We start from the raw sequence: 23,591 nt of genomic DNA, 5'->3' as shown, positions 1-23,591 counted from the left end.
CAGCCACCTCACACTCACCACCATGACTTTCCTGACACAGTGACTGCAGCCTCTCAATAAACCTTTTCCCCTAGGTTCCTTTCTTGTCAGCTATTTGGACACAGGAATGAGAAGAGTAACTAACACAATGTTATTTCAAGCTCTTCATGTGTAGTAATCATATGTCTGTTGGACTAGCCAGGAGACAGCTGAGCGGCCAGCAGTATTGTCAGCCTGATAAAGTTCATGAATAGAGACATGTAAGAGGTGGATGTGAGTGTTTGGAATGATGGGTCCATGTGATCCAAGCCACCTGATTTGCAAATAAAGACAGGAAGATGGAGTTGGGTAACGATATGGAGGTTGGTTGATTGCCTAATAGAAGAAGTGTGTGACTACATCACTTTCCTGTCAGAACATTGTTTTTAAAGGAAAGGATAAAAGCTTATTTTTGACACGATTATCTGGCTTTGATTATGGATGTCCACGGACGATCTACCCTAACTTGACAGTCAAGAACACCTGACATCATTCAAGCGAATGGTGATAAAATTGGTTTCCCCAACACTATTCTTATTTGCAAGTTCCCTTCTCTTGCAAAACTGGACTCTACAAGCATCCCATCCTGAGAGCCTCTAGGCTCACAAATCCAAACCATTTAAGTGTTCTCACCCCATTTCTCAAACTGATACTTAGCTTTCAATTTCACACCTTCCAAGAACCTTGCCTTGACTATAAGCTACTGACTAAAGGTGCTGTTCAAATATTTAAATATACTTGATTAATAAATCTTTCAGTGAGTTGTTAGGCCAAGGTTTTTTTTACATTATTTTGTATCCTTATGGCAGTGCCATACCATGGAGAAGGCATGTGTGCAATTAATTGTATTTTACTTCGAAAATTACTTATGAAAAAAGTTTTAGAACATTCATAAGTGTATTAAAGAAGTTTAATTGCGTCACCAGGAAAAACATTGACTTTCCCATGGGCTAAGGATTTTGCAGATGAGACAAATATTCATTATTCTACAGTTTGGGTCATATAAGAATAAAGAACTGAAGATATTAGCTTAATGGCCCAGCAGGTTCCTAGTACACGTGTAGACATGGGTTTGATTCCTAGCTGTGGAATACCATGAATGGGTGAGCAAATGAATGAGTGGAAGAATGGGTTAAGACAGAGTGATTTGAATGTGCAAACACTACTCTTAAACTACGTGAGGAAAATTTTCTACAAAGAGAAGTTTATTTTGAAGAGAGGACGCAAGGCTGAGAGTGCAGTGCTTGTAAAAAGGCTTGCCTAGCCTGTCTTAGGTTTTAGGTTCCAGCTCTAATGTGGAACATTGAGAAGATCCAAATTGTGTCCACAAATCCTTCTCCTTACAGAAATACTTTTGCAGTTTCGTGCAATTTTATTTCAATACGTTTCCTGTGCATACAATTTTAAATGCTACTCTATTTATAGTAGATACAATACCATATATTCTGTTTTTTTTTTTTTTTGCATCTAGAACTGTAATGCAACAATTTCCTCTAATCAGTATGATGCTTAAAAAGTTATTTACACTGTCTTTCTCTAAAAAATGTTACTCTTAGGAGTTGTTCCTCCTAAGTTTAGCTGACAAAGATACTCCTGGGGGTAGCTTTCAAGATTATCATCTGTTTGAATGAGAAGCTAACATCTCTGAGTGATAATGTCCCACCTCTCAAAGGACCTTGCTCGTCATTTCCCATTTTTATACACATCACACTGATAGATCCTTAGTTCTTATCATTCGCCAACAGTTTTTACCCCTAAGAGATACAAGCTTCACTCATACATGGATCCAGGGTGGTTTAAAAATATTGTTTTCCTAATACAAGCTAGCACATCTCACTTGTTAAAGTAATTAATGATAAAATACAGGCCTATTACCAGTATTTCATTTGGAAAACTCACCATGACATTTGTATGAAAACAAGTATATTTTTATATACGTAGCATAAATTAACAAGAACTATACATGTGTAAGCAGACTAAGGTCAACACAATATCCTTAAATCGTTAACACGGTTGTAAAAACAGGAAATGCACAATAAGAAATGGAAACAACAGGAGGTCCAATATTTGCTGAAAGTGCCACCATTCTGCAATTTGCAACAGAAAGCGCTGTTAACAATAACTCCATCACCAGTGGGGCCGCTTGTCTTGACCCTCAAAATCTTCGAGAAATGACCATTTGAATCAAAACTGTGATTTTCTAAAGCAGTCATTTTTCCAATCACTGATTCTTAGAGCAGGCATAATAAACTGCTCACGCCTCAAAACGTATTTCTCATTTTAACAGAACATAACCAGAAAAAGCCTCAGACAAGCATGAGACATGTTGGGTTTTCAGCATCACGTTATCCTGTGGTGCTCTGCAATCAATTACTGTTATACCACCATCATTAATAATTTTCTTAATGAAAATGATTCTGTTGATCTCCGTTGTATTTTAATTATCAGAGTTAAGCATAATTACACTGCAGCTCTGAGCTGGCATGTGGACTCCTTTAGGGCGCAATTTTGTTTTAACACACTGATAATGTAATTTTACATTGTGTCAGTTTGTTTGGTTATTATCCAGTTGTACAATTCCACTGTATTCCAGATAACAGATAATAACCTTAGTACCTCCTATATCCTGAAGTCATTTAAAAAGCAATATTGGAATTCTAAGACTAGCTAACTTAATCGTCTTATGATTTTATAATTCCCACTGCTAAATATTTGGTTCAGGCACTCACTCTCTTTCAAGAATACAGTAAAATGAGATGACATTCATACATTTTTTATTAATTTACTGACTATTTAAACACATGTTTATTGTTTGTATGATATTAGACCCTCTGTGTAAAGCACAGCATTAGCTTGCAGACTACTTTGAAAATTGGCTATCATAATGGACAAAGCTAGTGTATCTAAATTCTAGGAAACTCCAGCAGATCCTCTGTTTTATGGTGAATCACGGTCCCGATACTTAAATACATTTGTTTTTGAAGCCTGATCAATTTACTCAGGGTGCAGAAAGTTTCTCACCAAGTTAGACTGCATTAGCATTTCTGTCATTATTTTAACAGTGCCTAGTATAGGGTCGTGAACAGAGAAGACAATCAATGAAGTCTTCATTTATTAATTGCATGACTAAACACCTACAAAAGCACAAGTTGGAACTTTGAAGATGGGCTCAGAATGATAGTAATGTGACTCTTCCACACGAGTTTCAATGGTTGCCACCTTAGAAGTAACAAAGAGGAACATAAATCATGCGATGCGATCACTGCTGGTTTTGTTCTAGAACACTGCCTCTTTCAAGACAAACCAAAGAAAGAAAAATAACTTCATAGAAGAACAAGTATGCAGTATCCAAAGAAGGCAAACAACCTGCTACTTTGGCCTAGTAAATGGTGGCTTCAGAAGCAATGCCCGTGGAATAAATAGTCATGGAATTAAGCTTGAGATGGAATACCAGCTTCATATAGCAGGAGCTGTTTGTGTCATGGAGTTTTATGTCTCTGAACTTGTTTATTCCTTTGTAGAACAGAAGAGTTCTATTTATGCCATGTATATATCGGAACAATTAGCAGGATAATGTGTAGAAATAATGAGAATAGTGCATAGAGTAGATCTAGATTAATGACCAATGACAGCTATTATTAGTAGTAATATAATCAGTACTTTAATCATCAAATTAACATTTATGTAGGATTCACATTAAAAATAAAAGTATTGGGTGAACTAGATGGTTCAGCAAGTAAGGGTACTTGCCAAAAAACCCAAATACCCAATTTCAGTTGATAGAACCGAAAAACAGAAGAGACTCAACTCCTGCAAGATGACCTTTACACATGTGCTGTGGTATGTGTGTCTGCCACCGCACACAAACGTAAATTTATGAGTAAGTGCATAAATACATAGGTAAGTGTCAAAAACAGAAAAATACCATGTGCCCCAATAATAACAAAGCCAGTGGTTTCCTCAGGCAAGGCCTTAGGTCTCTGAGCCTGTGACACATTTTTTAAAGCTAGAGAAGTAGACCTGTTGCTACTGCATGACAACTATGGAAGTTTTTCCTCTTAAGTAAAGGTGGCTATGTATTCTTATATATCATCACTTAAGGCCTGGTGTCATCATCTATTAATTCATATGTTTTGATCATAAGGACAGACTTATTTGAATAGATGGTAACCAGGAGTATGATGGCTGTGATAACACACACAGGCTTGCGTCTAGGTTCTTCTTCATAAAAATTCCACCAAGAATCTATTGGTCTTCTCTTTATATATATATACATAGCTAAGAAAACAAATATCTAGGGAGTATAAGTTATACTATACTATACTTGCTATAATCAAGATAGATTAAAGCAGGTCACAAGCATTTGGTCAAGGGCACTTTCTCAATTGTAGGATTCTACAGAATATTTGGGGAGAAATGTTCTACTTTAAGAAATGTATTTTATGAATTTTTGCCTTCAACTCCATGTGGAGATTTTTTTTATAATGATACCATGCTCTCACATATAAAGGAAAATGAGGGGTACTTGATACCTTGCCATTCTTTTGATTGATGTTGTTTTAGTACAGAGACCTACTGAGTGGTTTATTTAGAAATAACTTTGTTAAAATTTAACATTGAAACTGAACTGTTTGAAAATATCCATGTGGAAGAAACTACAAGTTTAGCTTTGAACATTTAAAATATCTAACCAACTTTTTTTTTCTGTGCATGAAAAAGAAGCCATGCTTCCCAATCCAGAGAAAGTAAAGAATAGATGTGCAACACTCAATGTGGATTTTAGCACTGCTGCCCCGTGGACACTCTCTCCTCCAGCAGGGCTCCGTTTAACTGCAGGGTGAGGCCATTCAATATGTTGCTTCGCGAGATAAGGATATTAGAATTATCTGGGGTCTGTTAGGAATAATGGCAACAATCAGATGACCAACAAATGTAGCTTTTTACTGTCTGGAAGGATATAGGGGAGTTGGGGCAGGAAAACCACATCAGATTAGGATGTTAATGTCAGAAATGGTCTTATTTTCTATTTTGATTAAACAGAATGATGCCAGCTTGTCAAATGGCTCTAAGTGACAAAAATGTTACTTTCAAATACTTGTTTTATAGATGACTAGAAAATGAAAGCTTTATAGTTACATATAATTTTGTCATTAGACCATATTTAACATTTTTAAGTAAGTTTGAGTTGTAAATAGTAACAGTATGAAGCCTCTTTTTTATCCTGTAAAAAAAAAAAATAGTTTCTTTTTTTTTTTTTTTTTTTAAGCTGAGGATTGAACCCAGGGCCTTGCACTTGTTAGGCTAGCGCTCTACCACTGAGCTAAATCCCCAACCTGGTACGTACTCACTCATAGGAGGATACTAGATGTAAAACAAAGATGACTAGACTGCTATACAACTCCAGGGAGGCTACCTAGAAAACGGGACCCTAGGAAAGACCCAAGGATCACCCAATGACAGAGAAATGGATGAGATCTACATGAACAACCTGGACGACAGTGGGAGTAATGAAGATTTGAGGGAAAGAAAGCTTAAGGGAGCAGGAGATCCCAGCTGGATCAAGAACAGAAAGGGAGAATGAGGAAAAACAGACCATGATAAATGAAGACCACATGAGAACAGGAATAATCAGAGTGCTGGAGAGGTCCCCAGAAATCCACAATGATATATCCTCTGTAGTCTGTTGGCAATGGTCGAGAGAAAGCCTGATCTGACCTAGTCTGATGATCAGATGGCCAAACACCCTAACAGTCGTCTTGGAACTCTCATCCAATAATTGATGGAAGTGGATGCAGAGATCCTCCGCCAGGCCCCAGGTGGAGCTCCAGGTGTCCAACTGTCGAGAAAGAGGAGGGGCTGCAAGAGCGTGAATTGTTGAATCCAAGATTGCAAAAAGCACAAGGACAAATAGCCAATCGAATGGAAGCACATGAATTATGAACCAAAGGCTGTGGAGCCCCCAGCTGGATCAGGCCCTCTGGATAAGTGAGACCATTGAATAGCTTGATCTGTTTGTGAGGCACGCAGTCTGTGGGACCAGGGTCTGTCCTTAGTGCATGAGCTGGCTGTTTGGAACCTTGGGCTTACACAGGGACACTTTACTCAGTCTGCAAGGAGGTGACAGGACCTGTCTGTACTGAATCCACCAGGTTTAAATGAATCCCCAGAGGTGCCTTGATCCTGGAGGACATGGGAATGGAGGGGAGGGGCTGGGGGGAATGTGGAGGTGGAGGCGGGAGTGGGGAGGACCATGGCTGATGTATAAAATTTAAAACACATAATAATAAAGAAAAAATATTTTTAAAAAAAAGCTATAAAAATTCTCCCAGTTAAAACCACTTCTACAAAAATGCTACACATACAAAACTTGTATCATATTTGCTGATATGGTGGTCTGAGATAGTTAGGTCCTGTGGTAATGGTATTGACATAGAATTCACAAGTAGTGTGTGTAAGTATTTGGCCAGAGAATTAAAAAGGAACACACACAGTCACGTTTTTGGGAACCTATATTTTTCCTTATAGAAAGCTCACAGGGATTTCACACTAATGATCCAGACATCCAGGAACCTGGAAGCTGCTCACAAGAGAGCCTGTGCTATGACAGCAGCTGCAAGCTTGTATTTAGGGAACAATGTTTCCTGACCCCACTGTCCCAGTTCAGGCTAATTCTCTCAGTCTTCCAATGTGACTTAGGTAAGCTAGTGAGAGTCACAGTCAATCACTGGTTCTGTATCACTCAACACTCAAGCTTGTTTTGTTTTCACTGGTGTTACTATCCTGGTAGAACAAGTCTGGAGCTAGCCACCACCAGTGGTTCTGTCTAGTGATGCTACTTGCTGCTTACACAGGAAGGAACGTCAGATGACAGAAGCAGAGTAAAGATAAAGTGTGAGGAACTGCATCAAACTGTGCCTAAAATCCAGGATAGCCCTGCAATCTCAGTTATGCAAGCACATTGCTCCCCCGATCCCCAACAAAAACATCCAACACACCCACAATGCACAGAGAGACAGAGACCATGAGGTTCTATTCTCCATGACCCAAGTGATACCTAGCAGAAGCCAGGATACTCTGCTGTCTCCATCTCCCAAAGCAGTCTGAGTACTCAAAATTAGTTCAGTTTTCTGAAGCACTCAGGAGATCTGAGTAGTCTTCAATTGTTCCCCAGAGTTTGTTACTTGGGGAAGCACTATTATATAAAAGGTGATCATTGAGAGGAGAAATGAAAATACATTTTCACGTTCTTAGGTATTTTACTGCAGTAATTGAACAAGCATTACTACCAACATGTATGGTGAATTTTTCAAGATAGATTATAGCAGGCCACAAGCATTTGGTCAAGGGCGCTTTCACAATTGTAGGATTCTACAGAATATTTGGGGAGAAATGTTCTACTTTAAAAAATATATTTTATGAATTTTAGACATAAATCTCTGACTGTTTTGAGAGGACTTAAAATGAAGTAGTTGGACAGGGAAAGTTGGGGTCATTTCATACAAAGAACACAGGATTTGGAGTTCCCGGGACCTGGATTGAAGTTTGCCTCCATTGTCAGGATGCATGACTAAAGACAATTATACTGTCTTTCTCCACCTTATACATGTAAAGTGAAGAAAACATGAATTAGCTCAATGGGCTGTCTTAAAGCTTCATGGAGAGAGGGTAGTTTTTAGTGTGTACAACTAGACTTTGAGCTATGTGAACGTTTATTATTAGTTTTATAGCCACAATATACAACTTACCTACGCAATTCTCTTATTTATCTTTTGTAAAATTAAGACACATATCTGTTACCTTGCAGGACATGGAAGAAATGATGTAATACAGGATTTATTGCAGGTATAGTACCTGAATTCTTATAAGTTCAACAATGGCAGATAACCTTCTGCAGCCTAAAACAAATGGAATCAGCAATTCATGTCATTTGACAACATTTTCTGTGATATGTCTATTACAGTGATTGGCAGATATTCATCATTTATCCAATCTATCAATCAGTATTTCTTTCATTTCTCCCTCCCTCCCTCCCTCCTTCCCCTCTTTCCTCCTTTCCTTCTTTTCTTTTTTTTTTTTTTTTTTTTTTTTTTTGTGTGTGTGTGTGCAGAGAATATGCCTGGCTAAGGGCAGAGAGTGAATAAAACATATTCCTTACTCTCCATAAATACTTGATGGGATAGAGAAGAGAAGTAGCTAAGGTTGTATGTTTCCTTTTCTTGAACATATAACAATTGATCATAAGAAAAACGATAGGCAATGGAATAAGTGTATACACTTTGGTACAAGATAATTAAAGACAGGACTTAAAGAGTGCTCAAGAATTGTGGCTATCAATGGGTAAAGCTAATACATGGTTAGATGTGGTGCATGCTTTATGAGTTAATTGATTGAACATTAATAATCCTCTGAAAATTACCCAGAATTTAGTTATCAACAAAAGGCTTAAAGAATAGACAACCATAACACAATGTCAAAATTGTGTTCAATGTTCGAGTTAAAGCACTCAATTTAAGTGACTATGGGATTATAATTTTAACACAGAACTATCTTTCCTAAAATAATCCCAGATAGAAATACAGTAGGCTTGGATCATCTCAGAGGAAAGGTGTTTTCAGTGCTCTTTCCTTGTATATCTCCCCAGTGAAGTTCAGTTATTATTGGCCAACAGAAATCTAATGCTCACAATGGAATCTATACACCCAGAACTCTTTCCTTGTATTCTGAATGTGAGAACTTATAAACTGACTCACTATACTCTGTGTTGATTGGTTATACAGATATAGCCAAGGGAATTCTCACTTCTCTTTTAGTTAAAAGATCCCAACAGAATATAGCAGATATTTCAGGTTAGAAAATTGGTGTGTCTGTGACCAGCAATTACAGAAGGGAAAGAAATATAATCAGATCCTGGTGTGCAGACTGTGTTTTTAGCTTGCAAATTCCCTCTTTCCGGTGTTTCAACTTTCAAAGGCTCAGGGTAGTTTGGAGGCAATCCTCTTATAAATGTACAAATTGTAATGATTATAGGAACAAGTTGTAATTGTTTCTAGCAAGTTTTTAAGAGTCTTTGATGTTATGATTAGTGTTTTATATGTTAATATATTGATAGGGGTGCTTATTTGCTTGCTCCCTTGTCTGCTTTCATGGTTTCGAGGTTCAATGAGCAAACACATCTTTGATCTCAGTAGGTCTATTTGGTTAAAAAAGAAAGCTGAAAGAAATGAAACATGAGAAGCAAAAGGTTTTGCAATATTCACAACGAAGTGAGACTGGGGACTTCACTGTGCGAATATTGAGCTAGAGCCTGTAACTTAAAGGAAACACGCAAGCCTACAACCCCTATACCCCAGCCTCCAAACCCCAGCTCCCATTCCTGTCAATGACAATTGTCTCATGATGTGTCAGTCACCAATCTGCAGATCCTTTTGTAGTTACAAGAGGTTGGCTAGGCTGATGTCATCCTGCGCAAATCAAAGGCAACACTCTGCAGGCCATCAGGCCCCCTCTTGCCCATTAGCCTCATGCCCTGCACAAAGCATTATGGGACAGAATTTGGTCTTTGCAAAAATATCATTTTCAGCTCCCCTCTTATCCTGCGTGATTTCTGGAAACTGCCTGCAAGGTAGTGCCTCCTGAAGCATGCCTCTGGACACAAATTGCTGAATTTCAAAAGGAATACATTCTCTGGTCAATAATGCTGAAGAGGGGAACCTGAGATTTCATAAAACCCAGCAGCTATCCACAAAACTCAGAGTAAAGAGAAAGGACACCAGCTAAGCCACTCACACACAGTGCTTAGCAAAGGGTCCCAGCACTAAGGAATTACTGCTGTGACTCTTTTTTGTTTTTGTTGTACAGAAGTAAAAATCGGAAAGCGCCACTGAAAACACAGACTAGTGAGTGGAAGGGGAAGCAAGAAGCTTCCATTATAAATGCTCCTCCATCCCTTTCCTCGGGAGCAGTGCTGCAGTCCTCAGATTCCTGTGCCACTAAAGAGACAGGGGAAGGGGTGATGAGGTTACCTTTGCTGTACACAATGCAGTTGTTTTTGCTGTCCTCCACTCCTTGCCAAGTCACATCCAGAAGCCACTTGGGACCAGCAGTCAGCACCATGGGGACCTGAGCCTTTGTCTTCTGCAGAATAATAACAAACAGATGCCATTTGCTCTTGTTGATTAAAACCTTGAATAATAACTGTACTAATCATTTCATTTTACAAACAACTAAATCTCTCAAACCATAATGCAAGGCCTTATTCCCCTGCCTCCTGGTATCTTTTTAGGATGACAGAAGACCTAAGTTTTACTGCTTTCACTCATCTTGAATAGTGGAATTATTATCTACAATTTTCCTCCCTAAATGATACTGGATCAGATCTCCAAGATTAGGCAGATCTCTTGTGGCCCTGAATTATAAAGAGAATGCAGATGACTTTCACTGCAAAGAGCAGAGTGTTTGGAAGTGAACTTTAGACACATTGTACTTCACTATCAACAGGATCTCATGATTTCTTAAAACAGACAGGAAAGAATTCAAAGAATCAGCATCCATTTCAAAGCTCTATCCTGAGCAACATTTATATTAGAGTCTGTGCTTATTTGGAATGAATAATGAAACCCTTTGCTGAAGTGTGGATATGTGGTCTGACTATAACCAAAATAAATAATAATGATGCTAATGACCCCCACGCATTGTCTCCAGGAAACTGTAAAAGAGCAACCCTGAATAAATCAAATACAGAGAGACTGAATCATGAGTTACCCTTTGCCCCAAATAAACATACAGGCAGGGAGGCGAGTGCTACCATTCTAACAGAACATACCAAAGAGAGGTAAATCTAATTCTCATAAGATTCAACACTTTTGGGAGCTTGGCACCCAAATTATTTACCTTTAAAACCCATTTGATAAATTTTCACGACTAGAGATAAACTGGGGAGGAAATCGGGAAGTCTCAGTGAGACGTTGCTTCCCCGATGAGTCACAGTAAACTGGCATTTAGACTTATCATTCGACAGCCCATGTTCTGTGTATCAAATATCAGGAAAGCACAGCACTGAGGACAATACAGGGGTCTCAAGGTAATTTCTGAACTGAATTTTCACCTAGATATGATTCTGCCGAAGAAATCTCCGTTCATCGTGGGACTTCCTCACATGTTCTGCGCTATCATGTATTTCCCAAATTGACAGTCACAAGTATTCACTGGAGGATTTCCAGCATGTACGCTGGCAACTTCAGACCTCACAGGAATCTGGGAAACCCATTTCACCCACCTCATAGCAGCAAGGATTGTGTACAACATACCAATTCATTTTAATGGCTACGCCATGTTCAAAACTGTACATAGAACAGAGGCTGACTCGATTCTTAAAGTAACAGTCATATCAGGCAAGGGACTTACTACAGAACGGTGTGCTAATAAGAATTCAACCATGAAGGAGAAATTTAAAAACAGGTCTGAAATGTTAGCTAGATGAGGAGTGTGTAAGGGTTTGGGTAGCTTAGAATGTCTGCCCACCCCTACTCGGGTGGGCCTGACCTCCCTTTAAAACCCATACCACGTGCAGCTGCTCTCTTTATGGCACTGACAGCCCTTCTAATGATTCCCTTTCCCAAAAGGACAACCTGCCTCGGTGTCCTTCTTGAACACCAAACCCAAGGCCTTTCCATTATGTAAAGTCTCCAGGAAATCGTAGTGGAAGGACAATAAGTCGGTTGGCCTGTACCCTGCTCTTCCATCCATGTCACAAACACGGAAGAAAATGATGTGATTTGGTACTTCTCATAGTACTAGAAATCGGAGTCTTTTGTGATTAGAGATCCAGAGGAAGATGTTAGATGCTTAATAAAAATGTGGGAAAGATCATGGCATGTAATCCATAAACCTGAAAATTGTTTGGGAGTCATTCAAAAGCAAGGAGGAACTATCTGTCCTGTGGATTCTCAGGGGATACCAGAGAAGTAACTTCCAGGTAAAATGTGGAGTTACTGAGATTGTGTGGACAAATGTTAAAAATGTAAGAAAACTATGTGCATGACATTAAGTCCTGGAACTCTGTGGTTTACATTCTTAAGAAAGTCTTTACAACTTTTCTGAGTATGTACAAATCACTGAAAGAAAGGGCTAACTTTCATCATCACAATCATCATTGATGAGCTTCTTACTTATAAACAGAAAACTTAAAGAGAGAGATTTGGGAGAATGGACTTGGGATATCTGCAAGGATGTTACACAACAGGCAATGTCTTTTGTGATGAATTCTCTAAGGAGACATAGCCAATAGAAACAGTTTCCTAGATGGAACAAAGAGTAATGTGATCTATGCTACCTACTTAGACAGTGTGTTAGACACTTGCTCTGTCTTACTTAACAGACAAGGAAATTAAACCTCAATGATCAAGTAATTTCATGGATGTCAAATACCTAGTAGAAGGCATTGGCGATGTTTCTGTTGTTTTTTTTTCCCCCAAGATGCTCACACTAAGTGATATCAAGCATCTTGAATTTTCTGGGACTGAAGGGTTTTGAGGAGCAAGGATGATAGGCTCTTCCTGGCTACTACTGCTACTGCAACAATAGCCATAGTTACTTGATACCTGCTGCATGTAGACTCTTGAGCACTTTACCTGAATGATTTTTCTTTACTACTCCAATATCAGATGATTATACACTGCTCCCCCTCTCTTGTTCATCCTTAAACAAGCTAAGACTTAAGAGGAGATGACTTTGTGACTCAAATAAGAACAGTTGATTAATATCATTTCTGAATAATAAGTTAACCACTGTGTGTCTTAAGACTTTGGTAAACATATATCACAATTCAGCACAGGCAGAAATTGGCTTAGAAAAACTGAGTCGAAAGGGAAACAACTTCTACTATTTAGGACAAAGAGAAAGTAAATTGTCCTAAATTATGCAGATAATCTTATTCAAAACATAGGAGTCCCTAAAAGTCGAAAAGCAAGTCAAAAGTGTGAAACTAAGACAGTCTCAGATGCTGGGTCTGGTGGTTCATACTTTCAATCTCAGCACTCAGAAGGCTGAGGCAGGGGGATTGCTGTGAGTCCCCAGACACCTTGGACCGCATACTGTGTTCCAGGCTAGCCTGGACTATAGAGTGTGACCCTGTAACAAGGAAACAAGCAAGCAAACAAACACATCTCACATGCAAATTATTCCACCTGCTTTTAAAGATGGGGAAGCAGTGTAGGCCACAAGAAAAAAAAATATGGTGCCTCAGTCCTCAGTTCCTAGGGCAGAAGATCCAGAAGCTGTTGCTTCACAACCCTAAAACACTACAACTGCAGAATATGTAGCCACCAGGAAATGGACTCTTTCTTAGAACCTCCTGGAACAAGCATAGCGGCTGGACACCTTGAGACTCATGCTGGATTTCTGATCTGCAGAAGTGTAAAATGGAATTTGAGGTTTGAAGCCTCTGTTGGTGGTGGTTTCTTTAAACAGTAAAATCAAACAAGAAAAAAAAATCAGATTTGCTGAACCATGTTTCTAAAAAAAAAGAAACGACAAAATTCCCTTGTCAAATGCATTCAAAGTAATAAAACACGTTGTCCTTGGTTGGAACAGTACCATATGATGTTCCTGTTTCAAGGTGATACTAAATACCCAGTGGTGCCTGCCTTGTCCTTGCTTCTAGACTTAGGTCTATACAGACATGTCTGGCATCATCTTCAACTTGAAGTTGCAGTGTTTAAAGTCAAGGTGAGGGTTAAGATGATGTATTTGGGAATCTTCACCCATGCTGTTGGCAGGTTGCATGGCTGGAAAGCTACCAGAGTATTCCAAATTTCAGAATGTATGTCTCCATTATGGACAATCTTTTATTGTTGTTGTTTGTGTTTTGTTTTAGTTGGAGACAGGGTTTCTCTGTGTAGTCTTGGCTGTCCTGGAACTTGCTCTGTAGACCAGGCTGGCCTTGAACTCACAGAGATCTGACTGCGTCTGTCTCCTGAGTGCTGAGATTAAAGGTATGTACTACCACTGCCTGGATCAAGATGTACATTCTATCCCAATTTTTTATATAAAAATAGCCCAATGCTCAATTAGAGATATGTCAATCATTTACTAAATATATGAATGAATAAAAGAACTGACATGCCAAATGTATTTCCTGAATCCCCATTTCTTGAGGGTTGGTAGTGTTTGCCGTGGTTGGCATAGATTTCTGGACAGAACTTTCTTATCACATTTGAGCATTGCAATAGTCAAAGCTATTATTCAATAATAAAATATTATTCCATAATTTCCGTCTGTATATGTTGAAAGAGTCTTCTGAAAGTTAGAGCGCTATGTGACTTTACTTGACCACTAAAAGTGAATAAATAAAATGTGTATGTGGTAGCACATATCTGAAACCTCAGCATTTGGAGGACTGAGACATAATGTCTGAGAGATGGAGGATAGTCTAATTTACAACATGAGATCTTGTCTCAAAAAAACAAAACAAAACAAAAACCAACCAACCAATCAAACAAAAAGAAATCAATGAAGAGGAGAGTAAGGAGAAGAGGAGGAGGAGGGGGAGGAGGGGGAGGAGGGGGGGAGACTCATGCTATTTTCATATAGAACAGAGCCTGTAAGAACAATGGCATTACCACCATTCCTTGATTTTGCCCAAGTTTTCAAGTAGGCACATATGAGAGGAATCCCTGAAAACTCTGATGGTCATGTAGTATGAGAACAAAAAGTAATTTTCAAAGGATTGTGATGTTTTTAATCTTAGTGAAGCTTAGTTCATCCTAATTTAATTTCCTTTATTTTAGTTTCCATGTTGAAATACCCATGGAGATACAGATTTGTTAAGTTTATGCTTTATCTGTAGCTCTTTCAGCAATAATTCAAGGCACATAAAAGGAGTCTTCAATTTCAGTTAAACTGGATTAAAAAAAAAAAAACCTGTAGACTTTTTAAGACTCCATATTGTAGTTAAAAAAAATCTGCACTTCTAGACACAGTTTGAACCCAGAGTTTCACATTTAGACAGCTCACAACTAGACAAACTTGACAAGGACAAAATGGGTCATAAGTGTCACTTCTTAGGAATAATTAGAATCATCTAATGTGGATAAAAGAGGTCAGACTGGCATCCACTGCACACTAACCTTTGGAGTTACTGGACCGACAAAGGAGGTAGCCTTCAATAAATGTTTATAGTCGAGCCAAAAGGTTAATGGAGATAAAAGTAGACAGCCCAAAGGTAAAGAATAGAGGAGAATTCTAACCCAAGAAGTTGATGACATAATGCTGTCTTAGGGCTTCCAAATTTTGTTTAAAATTTTTTTTGAGTATTTGCAAAATAAGAGCTAGGAAGAGCTGGACGTCACAGGAAGAGCTTGTGTATAAGAAGAGCCAAACCCCTGAGAAAGGACTACAACTGTTGCTTGGTGGAATGAGTTTGGGAACATATGAAAATGAAATTATAGTGTCTTATATTTTTGCCATTAGATGATGGTTGATGGTGATGAAAATTATCTTGGTGCTGTTTTCATAGCTCTTTAGTAAGTAAAAACCTGTGAAGCTTGTTTGACAATATTCTACTACCTTTAATAATTGACATATTTTACTATTCTCTAAATGTAAATAGTATATTTGATATTAGTCATAGAAAATATTCAGAATTACTGCAGATATTAAATTTATATTAGAATTGGAAACACTCAGGACTACACACACACACACACACACACACACACACAGAGAGAGAGAGAGAGAGAGAGAGAGAGAGAGAGAGAGAGAGAGAGAGAGAGATTTTGTACTTTGTATTTGGCATGAAGAAATTAAATACCACCCCACCACCAAAATCTCAACTCAGTTGTTCTCATTTATAATTAAAAAGACACCATGTGTGATTTCTTCTTCTACTACCTCACAAGTTGTTTTCATACTAAAAATTTCAGTTAATACATTCAAGTAATTTTCCACACTGAAATTTTATTGCATTCAATCTTACAGTAATGGGACATTAAGCACTTTCTTTTTATTGGATGACCTTTCTAGTGACAATGAATTTGATTTTTAAGAAGCACCAATCTGTCCAATGGGAACAAACCACTCAAAATCCTTCATAAGAAGTTCTAATTCAGACTTTACAGAACTATATCTTCAGTAATTTTAGACATGCCACATGGTCTCCAAAGTTATCAGTTTAACTCTTCCTATCAACAAAACAGTACCTTTAAGTAAATAAACACAATTTAGAATTTTAAAGGCAACATTTGTGAGTGTCTGCACTTGATGCTGTTGAAGGAAGACTTGAGTGCCAAGCATGTGGGTTTGTGTGTATGTTGGGGCATGTACATGCGCTTAGGAGAAGAGGTATCATCATGTAAACATGTAACTAATAAAATTCCCAAACTCATACCAAGTTATATTACCTACATTTGTTGTTGGGCAAGCAACAAAGCCTGACTTCATGAAATATGTCAAGCTTGTCTTGCCTGAAAAAAAAAAAGTTGTGCTCTATATGTTTTTCAAACTTAAGCAAAAAGCAACTAAAGATAATCTGAAATTAGATGATACAATTGTTGGACAAATGACAAAGTGATCTTCTGTTAACGCCACGGCAGTATTCTGGTACGAAAGGATAGAAGCACGGATGGGAATTTCATGAGGGTATCATTATAATCCTATTTTTCTTGAATGTGGCTCTATAAAATATATGTCATGGATACCAGGAGAGCAGAATTCCAGGGGAGTTCTGCCAAAAAGCATCTTCAAGTTGACTGTGGTATGTGGGATGACAACCATGATAGGAGACCTTAACACTATCAGTGTAGAATGAAATGATAGAATTCTTGAAGGCTGTATCCCTACTCTGCATGTCAGACAGATTTGTCTTGAAGAACCAACAATTTAAATAATTGTTATCACTTGTGGTATATTTGCTTTTCTTTATCTTAACCCAAGTCACTGCTTAAATATAGACATTTCAGCACAAACAAAATAATGATCTTGTTCAAAGCAAAACTCAAATAATTCTATACATGCTGGTTATTTAAAGCAAACCATGTGCAAATAAGACTAACCACCAAGCGATAAATAGAAAAACAATGTGAGTTGAAACTACCAGTTCTAAAGATAGAAATATTTCACTTTCTAAGGGGGAAAAATAAATTAATAACACCTAAGCTATCCAGATAGTCATTCTACTTTCATTTTCAAAGAGAATGAACTAATTTTTCTTTCTTTTTGCCAACTGCTGTCCTACAGTCTCATCTGTTCCTCACATACATTTGGCTCCAAGCAGCAGTGCCTCCCTCCAAGCTGGCAACCATTAGTTTCACCCCTTTTATTTTATGCGGCTCTGAGAGTCACAGTGTGTTTAAGGAGTGTTGCTTTGCTCCTGGCAGAGCTTTTGGGCTTGCACCCCTAATGCAACGTGCAAAAGAATGTCAGCGCTGAAACCCTGAGAAGGAAAAAGAAAAAACAAAAACAAAAACAAACAACAACAACAACAACAAAAACCCAAAAAACAACAACAAAAAAAGCAAACAAAACAAAACAAAAACCCCAACCAAGAAATTACTCTCCAGTAGCCTTCTTTTTAGAAGACTGTCACACTAAACTGTGGCAGGGGTCAGGAACATATGAGCCACGGTACCATCTATGTGACCTGGAGCTGGCCACTTAACCTCTGGAGGTCTCAGCTTCTTTCTGTGTAAAATGATCGCAAATGTCCTTACAGCTTGTTAATACTGTCATTATAAGACACTTGCTATAGGATTTCCTTCTGAGCCAAACTCATATTCCGAGTGTGCTCCAGAAGATGTATCCAGAACCCCAACTCCACACTTTCTACTTACTGAAGAACACGCTATTCATGCTGGTGAATAAAAAAAAAACCAGACAAACAAACAAATAATGAAATCTGTCTTTATCGAATGTTATATGTTTTTAACCTACTCAGAGCAAGTGATATGGTCAAAATAAAGGTGTTATTTTGAAGACTAGAAAGTATATGGATTAGATGTACATTCAAGATAAGCTATTACTGGCCTATTTAGGTTAAAAAAACACGGTGCCAATTCTTTGAGATCCATCTAAAGACTAGGATGTGTACTGGGAGCTACCCTTGGCTATTGAAAGGTATACATCCCTCAGGAATTAATCTACCACAGCATGCAATGCATTTGCTGGCTTCATTGTTATTTTATTATTATTATTGTCACTTTAGCCAATCTTACTTTCCATTTGAAGAGAGATAATACATTTTTATGGTTTTCTGAGATAGGGCTTCTCTGTGTAACAGCCCCCCTGACTATCCTGGAAATCATTCTGTAGACCAGGCTGGCCTTGAACTCACGGAGATCCATTTGCCTTTGCCTTTCGAGTGCTGGGATTAAGGGTGGCCTTGTGATGGAAACTGTACATTGAAATCTAGTGAGTACACCAGTGTGCAGACAACTGATAATGGTGACGCCCTTGCTCAGTAGTAAGAGGTGAGGTCACATAAACCCTTCACCCCATCCTTGAGTGACTCGTGAGAGGATCTGTTTTCTTTAGGTCCAGGCAAAGCAATTGCTGCTGCTCTGGGTTCTTGATTCCACTGGTTGAATCTCAGGATGGGATTTTGCTTCCTTCCTCCCTATCTTCTGGCTTTCACATTCACTTGGTTTCATCTTCTCCAGTGTCCCATGAGTCTTGGAGGGGGCATTGCAAATGATTTATTTAGGTCTAAGCCCTCACCTGTAACTTTTTCTTAGCATTTGGGGCAGTTGTCAGGGAGAAAAGTGTCTTAATAGAATAATATAAAGCTGTGATAAGCAAATGTATTTTTCTTTTAATTGCTAACATTCTTTCTGTCTCTCTTTATATCTATTATCTTAAACTAATATGAGCTCATTTGCATTTAGGACTTAAAAATTCCTGAGGTCATAGAACCTACATCCAGTAACTGATGGAAACAGATGCAGTGACCCACAGCCAAGCACTGTGGGCTGAGCTCCTAGACTTCTGGAGAAGTGAGGGAACAGGGACCACAGGAGCAAGTGAGGTCAAGATCATGATGGGGAAAACCACCAGGAAGACAGCTGACTCTAGCTTGTTGGAGCTCATGGACTCTGGCCTGTCAGTCTGGGAACATGCATGGGACTGAACTAGGCTCTCTGAATGTGGGTGACAGTTATGTGGCTAGATCTATTTGGGAAGTCCCTGGCAGTGGGACCAGGACTTATCCTGGGTGCATGAAATGGTTTTGTGGAACACATTCCCTAGGGTGGAATACCTTGCTCAGCCTCGACACAGGAGGGAGTGCCTTGGTCCTGTCTCATTTTAGTATGCCAGACTTTGTTGACACCCCAAGGGAGGCCTTACCATCTCTGAGGAGTGGATGGTGGATGGGGTGGAGGGTAAAGGGATGGGAAAAAGGGAGGGAGGAAGAACCAGGATTGGTATGGTATGTAAAATAAAAAAAAAATTAAAAATTAAATTAAAAAACTAAGACAAAACAAAATCCTAATATTATAATTAAGTTAATGAAAAAGTCTATGATAAAATAAGCATGGAAATGAGAAAGGCGAGTCCCTTCCATGGTGAAAATATGGCAATATTACAGTTAGTGCTAGGTATTGTGTTGATAACAGTATATTTTGGACAGGTATTACAAAAATTATTGTCAAGTTATTTAAATTCAGGTACAGAAAATGCTTGGCAGAAATGTGAGAGTGTTAGAGCAATTGAGCAAAGCTAATGTTAATCCTATGACAATTTGTTTACAAGAATGTTACAAAGGACACAAGCATCTAAAAGGCTTTGGCGATGAGGATGGTTTTGGAGATCTTTCCCGAGTCAGCACACACAGAAAGACTGTTGTCAAGCTGTTCTTTATGGAACACTACTGAGGTGGCTCACCATGGTTTCCCTCTTGAAGACAGTAGGAGCAGGCCACTAAGCAAGCATTAGCACTCCATGCTTCTAACACCCAGACACTCCACAGCCTGTTTGTCCATGCCTGCAGAGCGCATCTGGACAAAGTATTGTAATTCGATATTTTTGTTGTGAGTAATTTTTCAGTGGAAAAATTTTTAAATGAAAAACAAAGAAAAAGCATGAATTAAAAAAATTTTTTACTAGTAAGACGTTTTGTGTATGAGTCTCAGTCATATGAGACAATTAAACTTTACTAGGTCTATTTCAATTCTCTATCCTATATTTGATCTCCTCCCTCTCCCCTCCCTCCCTCCCTCATTCCTTCCTTCCTTCCTTGGCTATTGTTTCTCCTTTCTTTTTTCTTTTTGAGACAAGGTCTTACTACTATGCCGCCCAGCTAGGAGATGAACTTAGAGATGTTTTGGCCTCAGCCTCTTGAGTGTTCAGATTATTCATATGCTCCACCATACCTGTCTTTAACCTAACACATTCTCTTGAAATGTAACACTTGTGAACAGAAGCATCAGTGTATATTCTGGATAGTGAGTTTAAATTAGGTTAAAGTACAGGCTAAGGTATCTATTAAAGTTTAATGTTTGGGTACAAATATCAGTGTTTTGTGGCTGTCGGTGACATGTGAATTATCTTAAAGTTTGGAAGAAATTTGTTTGTGTTGTCTGAATGTGGGCTTTGCAATGTCAATAATAGAGCATTATGTGTAAATTCATTTCCATTAGTAATAGCCAAATACATCTACTTTTGTCCTTATCTCAATTGTTTCTGTTTTGAGAAGGTTACTGTTCAGGTATTTGAATAATCATTTTGGGCTTTCATGGAAATTATTTATAGTCATCATATGCGTAGATATTTATTAATATGCTTTACACAAAAAACTTCAAGATTTGAGACAGATGACTTACACTTCCCCTAGATGCTCACAATATATTAACAATAATACTTAAGTAGCACTCACACAGATTGCTTAAATCAATATTAATATTCAAGATAATTATATTTAAGCCTGTGATTGATACACTTGGATATTGCAATAGATATTTCATGATCCATGACCAAATGACAGTGTACCCACAGATGAGAAATGACTGCTACTCTATGTTAGGGATAGAGTGCTTAATGACAGTTATGGGGCTATCTTTACAGTTTGGCTACAAATCTTTAAGTTTCTTGTGTGTAGTAATGAAATACCATAAAACATGGCTCATATTTTTATAGTTATATATCAAATTTAATCATAATGATCTTTCAAGATGCATATTTGAAGTTCAGCTATGCATTTCCACATCTATTAAATACCAGCTTATTGCTTCTCAGCCTTTTGCTAAGATCAAGTATATCAATTTATGCCTCTTTATTCTGCTGGAGGCTTTTCCCCTAGATGAGTCTAGACCCTGCCAAGACAACAATCGATATCAGCCACAACAATAGCCAGATGAATATGTATATTTTAAGTATATGTTCATTAGTTAATTTAATACAATTTGCTAATTAACAATTAAAAGCTGACTTAAAAACTTGCAAGTGGGAGGCAAATGATTGAGTGGATACCATGTGCACATCACTTCAGGAAGTATGGGACTTTGTAGAAATTACCAAGATCAATTAAATTGATTCATTGATTATTTTATGGGTCTGGAGAGATGGCTCAACATTTAAGAGCACTTGCAGCTCCTGCAGAGGATCCAGGTTCAGTTGCTGGCATCCACACAGGTTGGCTCACAACTGTCTGTAACTCCAGTTCCATAGGATCTGATGCCCTCTTCTGGTCTCCACAGGTACCAGGCATGCAAGTCATGCCCATAAATACATGGAGGCAATCACTCATACTCATAAAATAAAAATTTAAATTACAAAAGTACTGATGGTACAGGGTTATTTAAAAAGAAAAAACAAATGACTTCATACATGTAATATATACTAACAGTGCTGGGTATGTTAATTCTTGTAAATATTTAGCTTATGCTTCTACTTATCCTTAAAGAAACATGTTTTTTCAGACGTTTAGAATTCTCAGTAAAATAATAATTCTCGCTGATTCAAAAATTACATATTTTCCTAATATATGATTTATTCTCTTACATTTAATAAGCAGAGGCTTTGTGTTTAAATTGTAGGTGCTACATTGTATCCAAACTGATTTTTTTTTGCAATTCCATTAAAATATCTTTCTAGCAGATTTATAAAGATAAATACTCAGAGTCTAAAGAGCTAAATAACTTAGCCAAGTACTCATTGCTAGAAACTTCTTTAACCATTAACTGTCTTCTATCTTTCTCTTAGTAATCTATAGAAAGTTAAATTCTCTCCATGATATGAAGACACTGAGATCTTCTTAGGAAGTATGCTTAATATCAGTTCTTCCTGCCCATGGACCCAAGCTTAAATGATCTTCCACGAGCCAGTGGTTAGCAGTTTCTGTTTTACATTATACATGATGTCTTGCTGCACTTTGTAGAAGCTAATTGCATGGTGCCTCATTAATAATCTTCAGGGTTTCTTGAGCTGTGAAATTTATAGCTTTTGTGGTGAATTATTTCTCACATTTGCACAGTTTGAGGTCTTGTAAGTCTAGTTGAGATGCTAAATATCAGTACTAGGCATCAAGTAAGAGGACCAGACCAAATGTGGTCTATTTAGTGATATAAAATATTGAAAAATGGATAATACCTTTTAATGTTGTATTTCATGACTTTAGGCATTTTTGGACTCATAAAGATGATTACATCTTATACTGGATAAAAAATAGCCTATATAAGTATTTACAATCAGAATCAGAATTCATGATGAGATTCAGGATGCTAGAGAGGTTCAAGATACTGAACTGCACTGGTTGCACAAGAATACAAACAGAGTAAGACACTTCCCCTGGTGCCTAATGGTTGCTTAACAAATGTGGGTGGTTTGACATAACCTCTGATGAGACAGTTGAGTGCAGTCTGAGCACAGCACAGTCTAGGCAGCCTTTGGCAGTGCAGAACACTTCCTTTCTTCAGAACATTTGCATATAGAGACTATCTACATGCCTAGGTTTATTTGGTATGGTTTTTGTTTGTTTGTTTGCTTTTTTAGATGTGATGGCTTTGACCACAAGTAGATTGGACTAAAAGCCAAGCACAGCCCTTTCCCCTGCTAGACAAAGTTAAAATTTAATCTGGAAAGTCAAAAGAATTCCCCAGTAGGAATAAAGCAGACATGAAAAAAATTAATACCAGGGTTGTTCTTTTGACTAAATGTTGTGAGCAAAATATTCAACTATAATTTAGATACTAGTCATTGAATGCAAACAACGTTGTGTTTCTAGAATGTATTGAAAATGATGAAGGTAAGGAGGAGGAATCTTGGTTCCTACCCTGTAGACTTCATGAAGACACAGCACTGTAGCTCAAGAGCCAGCTTGTTTGGTTCTGAACCCAGCTTTCCAACTTGGCTGCTTATGGTGTGGATTTGGTCAGGCAAGTGTAGCTCTCTGAACATCAGTTCTTTTTGATGTCCTAAGGGCTCTTTGGGGCTGTGATGAATGTCAAAATGAACTAGGAAAATACAAGGTGGTTCTTATGCTTAATATGTACATTGACTTGAGGAATGGTGCAAAATTTGGGAAAATTATTCAATTTCTGCCAGAAATCCCATGTCTGCCTTGGTTACATAACAAGTGCAAAGCCAGC

General features: G+C 38.0%; 1 protein-coding gene across 1 annotated transcript in view; it reads right to left on the bottom strand.

Moving 5' to 3' along the window:
* Positions 1-23,591, bottom strand: part of LOC118596941 (zinc finger protein ZFPM2) — a 218,781-nt gene that overhangs the window by 139,828 nt on the left and 55,362 nt on the right. Inside the window, exon 2 of the mRNA XM_036208058.1 lies at positions 10,041-10,152. Coding sequence (XP_036063951.1) covers positions 10,041-10,152 — 112 coding nt within the window. The remainder of the gene's footprint in view (positions 1-10,040; positions 10,153-23,591) is intronic.

Source organism: Onychomys torridus, chromosome 16 (assembly GCF_903995425.1).
Source record: "Onychomys torridus chromosome 16, mOncTor1.1, whole genome shotgun sequence".
In the NCBI taxonomy this organism is placed as follows: Eukaryota; Metazoa; Chordata; class Mammalia; order Rodentia; family Cricetidae; genus Onychomys; species Onychomys torridus.
This window is presented reverse-complemented; position numbering and strand designations above follow the sequence as displayed.